Source organism: Aplysia californica, unplaced genomic scaffold (assembly GCF_000002075.1).
Source record: "Aplysia californica isolate F4 #8 unplaced genomic scaffold, AplCal3.0 scaffold00360, whole genome shotgun sequence".
In the NCBI taxonomy this organism is placed as follows: Eukaryota; Metazoa; Mollusca; class Gastropoda; order Aplysiida; family Aplysiidae; genus Aplysia; species Aplysia californica.
In genome coordinates, this window is record NW_004797630.1 from 50,932 (window position 1) to 54,839 (window position 3,908).

The following is a 3,908-nucleotide window of genomic DNA, read 5'->3' on the forward strand; positions in this document are numbered from 1 at the left end:
ATATATATATAACAAACAAACCCAACAAAAGCAGACAATGACAACCCTACACACACACAAATATACAGGACAGACTCACTTGATCATGTGGGCAATCTCCCAGTTGGGCTGAGACTTGATGGGTCCCCGCAGGTCAACGCCGTCCTTGGTCACAACAGCCACTTGGTACTGAAAACAAAACAGAGAAAAGTGTTGGAATGAAATTCCCAGGGCAAGAAATCAAGATATGACAAACAAAAAATAGATTACATGTTTTGTTTTTTTTCAACTATAGATTCTATCTTGATCTCAATAATGGAATAGCGGATCAGGATCAAAATACCGGAAATACTGGATAAAAGCAGAAAAGTGGCATCCCTGCATTATCAGGAGGCTAGCCTGGGAAAGGTGAACAGTATTTCTTTGTGGAACATAGGCTACCCCAGATACAATATGAAAAAGAAAGGAGAAAAAAAAAATTGTAATTGTAAATGTAAAATTGTAATTGTAATTTGTTTGTAAAGTTACGTTTTACGGCCTCTGCCACCTATCAACACAGTCTTTTTCGTCTGTTAAGTTAATGCCCCCTCTCCTTGCCACAGCAGGCATCCATGTTCCCTCGTCTCTGCTTTTACGACATCTTCCACACAAATTAGACAATACAGGAAGTGGGTGGGCTGCTTCAAACCTCACCTGTCAGGGCCAATGAAGGCAAAGAGGAATACAACATCACAGCACTTAATAACTTGCTCTGCCCTCCTCCCCTAATCTGAATGTTGCGTCGCCCAGGCATCCCAAGAGGGGGGGAAGGAGGGATGGTGAGAGAGAGAGAGAGAGAGAGAGAGAGAGACAGACAGACAGACAGAGAAAAAAAGAGGTGGAGGGGGAGAGGGACAGAGAGAAAGAGACAGGGTAAAAGGATGAAAATTTCTGTTGCCTCCGAAACACTGTTTTTTTCCCCCCAACAAGTCCCCGAAGGACCACCATCCCCTCAATACTACCACCGCTACACCACTGACCTTGTTGAGGGAGCGAGCGTCTCTGTAGTAGAGCAGCTTCATGCAGCGGTCAATGAGTGCAAGAGCCTCCTCCTGGTTCATGTCTGGCTTCTTCTCCATCGTCTCGCGGATGATTGGCTGAAAAACATGCGCAAAAGATCGGCACACGATTGTCATCCTCCAGAATAAACAACCAGTATCTTTCTTATCCTTCTTCAGAAAAATCTTGGTCTGGGCTGAACACAACTTTGTGCATCCGACGACCTTACACAGCACGATCGATCCAGCCCAAACACAAAAATACACACGAGAACACAATAAACTGACACCCCCCCCCTAAAAAAAAACCCCAACCAAACTCCAAACCAATATAAGCATATTGATTGAAATATAATCTGTTAATTTTAGTTTTAATTATAAAAGTTTTACAGCACTTAAAACACAAATAGATCATACAAGTGCCAAATATTAAAGCTGTTACTAGTTAGTAATATTAATATACAAAGAAAAGAAGGAGAAGAGATAAGGACCATAGGCCCTAGATGTTTGATAAGAAAGAAGGAGCAAACTATACCAAAGCATCAGCCAACAACCACAGATAAAAGTAGGAAAAGCAAGAAAACAACATATTGGAAAAAAAAATAGGCAAACAATCCAACAAGCTTAACTTCCACAACACAGAGCAGGATGTAGCCTACTAGTTCCACGCTTGTCGAATTTTTTCAAAATTCAGTCATAGACACCTAGCATTCTACAGGGATGCCAAATAATTTTTGAAAAGAAAACCTGAAAATGAGCGGAGCATCACATCTCACCTAAACCGAACCTTGTAAAGCTTTTAAATGAGCAAACAAAAACATATTCTCTCTTACCTCTCGCGGATGAAAAAAACCCGGACATTTGGCATCCCTCATTATAACATCAGACTGTGTAACAGCAATGAACAAATTTAAATAAAGTGGTACTGGTTTTGGTGCAGGGTATGTGATAAGGCTCTAAAAATTCTGGACAGCCGAATCCAGGACAGTCCTGGGAAGTTCAGTACGGCTGGCAAGCTTGTAGTACTCTTTTTTTTTTTTATAGTAGAGGGTTTTACAGCGCTCGCAACTGCATAAGGTCATATGAGCGCCAAGGGGTGGGTGTCAACAAAGAAGTCTTTACAGGGAATCAGACTTACTCTGCTCACCTCTCTAGCTTCAACAGCACAAAGTCTGCTTCAACTATCAAGGCACCCCGGAAATAGCGGGTCACAAGAGAGTGACAAACATACAAAAGAAGTAGAGAAAAATGACAATAGTAAGGATAAGGAAAGAAAAAGCAGCAGTTCCCTGTTGTAGATCAGGCAGTTATGAGCGTGACATGATGAATCAGCCCATTTATAATTGTACGGTGCATGAACAAGAAATGTCCCCCCCTTTGGGAATGGCCTGAAGACACTACAAACTCACCAATGCCATGTAAGCTCCAAAGCCACAGGCCAGGGATGGGGCCTCGTACGCCATGCCGATCTTGTCTACATAGCCCAGGAATCTGTGCAGAGGGGGGAGGGGGTGGGGGGCAGAAAGTGGAATTGAAAGCAGACAACAGAACATTGTTAGAGATCAGGAAAGGATGTGAAAGGAGACAATTTTAGAGAAGAACAATTTTTGGTCGCTACCCGGAATTGAACCCGGGACATTTGAATGAGAGGCCAACACCTTAACCTCTAGGCCACGAGAGCCCCCTCAGTACAGTTGAGCACAGATAACTCAAACAAGACGGGAATAGACAAATGTGTTTGACACATCCATTATTCGGGTTAACCGATAAAAAAAATAATTAAAGAGATATCAGTTGGGAAATAGCAAATAGTACAAGCTATCCCTGTGATTTTCAATTTTCCGTCTTTTATTCATGTTATCTGTGCCCAATTGTTGTATGCAAGAATGAGAAAAAATTACACAGCAATGGAGTTAATTCATATTCAGCAGAGTCCACTTAAACGGAACATGGTATATCCGAAAATAACAAAAAACGGAAAGAAAATATTTGAGCAACTTCTCTGAACTGAAAACCCAGCTGTACTGAAAAAAAATCTGACAACCTAACAGTCTTGCGGATTCCAGTTTAAGAGGACTCCAATTTAACATATAATTAATATATATATATATATATAACAAACAAACCCAACAAAAGCAGACAATGACAACCCTACACACACACAAATATACAGGACAGACTCACTTGATCATGTGGGCAATCTCCCAGTTGGGCTGAGACTTGATGGGTCCCCGCAGGTCAACGCCGTCCTTGGTCACAACAGCCACTTGGTACTGAAAACAAAACAGAGAAAAGTGTTGGAATGAAATTCCCAGGGCAAGAAATCAAGATATGACAAACAAAAAATAGATTACATGTTTTGTTTTTTTTCAACTATAGATTCTATCTTGATCTCAATAATGGAATAGCGGATCAGGATCAAAATACCGGAAATACTGGATAAAAGCAGAAAAGTGGCATCCCTGCATTATCAGGAGGCTAGCCTGGGAAAGGTGAACAGTATTTCTTTGTGGAACATAGGCTACCCCAGATACAATATGAAAAAGAAAGGAGAAAAAAAAAATTGTAATTGTAAATGTAAAATTGTAATTGTAATTTGTTTGTAAAGTTACGTTTTACGGCCTCTGCCACCTATCAACACAGTCTTTTTCGTCTGTTAAGTTAATGCCCCCTCTCCTTGCCACAGCAGGCATCCATGTTCCCTCGTCTCTGCTTTTACGACATCTTCCACACAAATTAGACAATACAGGAAGTGGGTGGGCTGCTTCAAACCTCACCTGTCAGGGCCAATGAAGGCAAAGAGGAATACAACATCACAGCACTTAATAACTTGCTCTGCCCTCCTCCCCTAATCTGAATGTTGCGTCGCCCAGGCATCCCAAGAGGGGGGGA

At 41.6% G+C, this 3,908-nt stretch overlaps 1 protein-coding gene across 1 annotated transcript in view; it reads right to left on the minus strand.

The window, feature by feature from the left end:
• The window catches only part of LOC101858648 (proteasome subunit beta type-4), a gene marked incomplete in the record, with an annotated part of 14,994 nt that overhangs the window by 4,519 nt on the left and 6,567 nt on the right, over positions 1 to 3,908 (minus strand). The window contains 3 exon segments of the mRNA XM_005103135.3: positions 80 to 168; positions 999 to 1,115; positions 2,426 to 2,507. Coding sequence (XP_005103192.2) covers positions 80 to 168; positions 999 to 1,115; positions 2,426 to 2,507 — 288 coding nt within the window.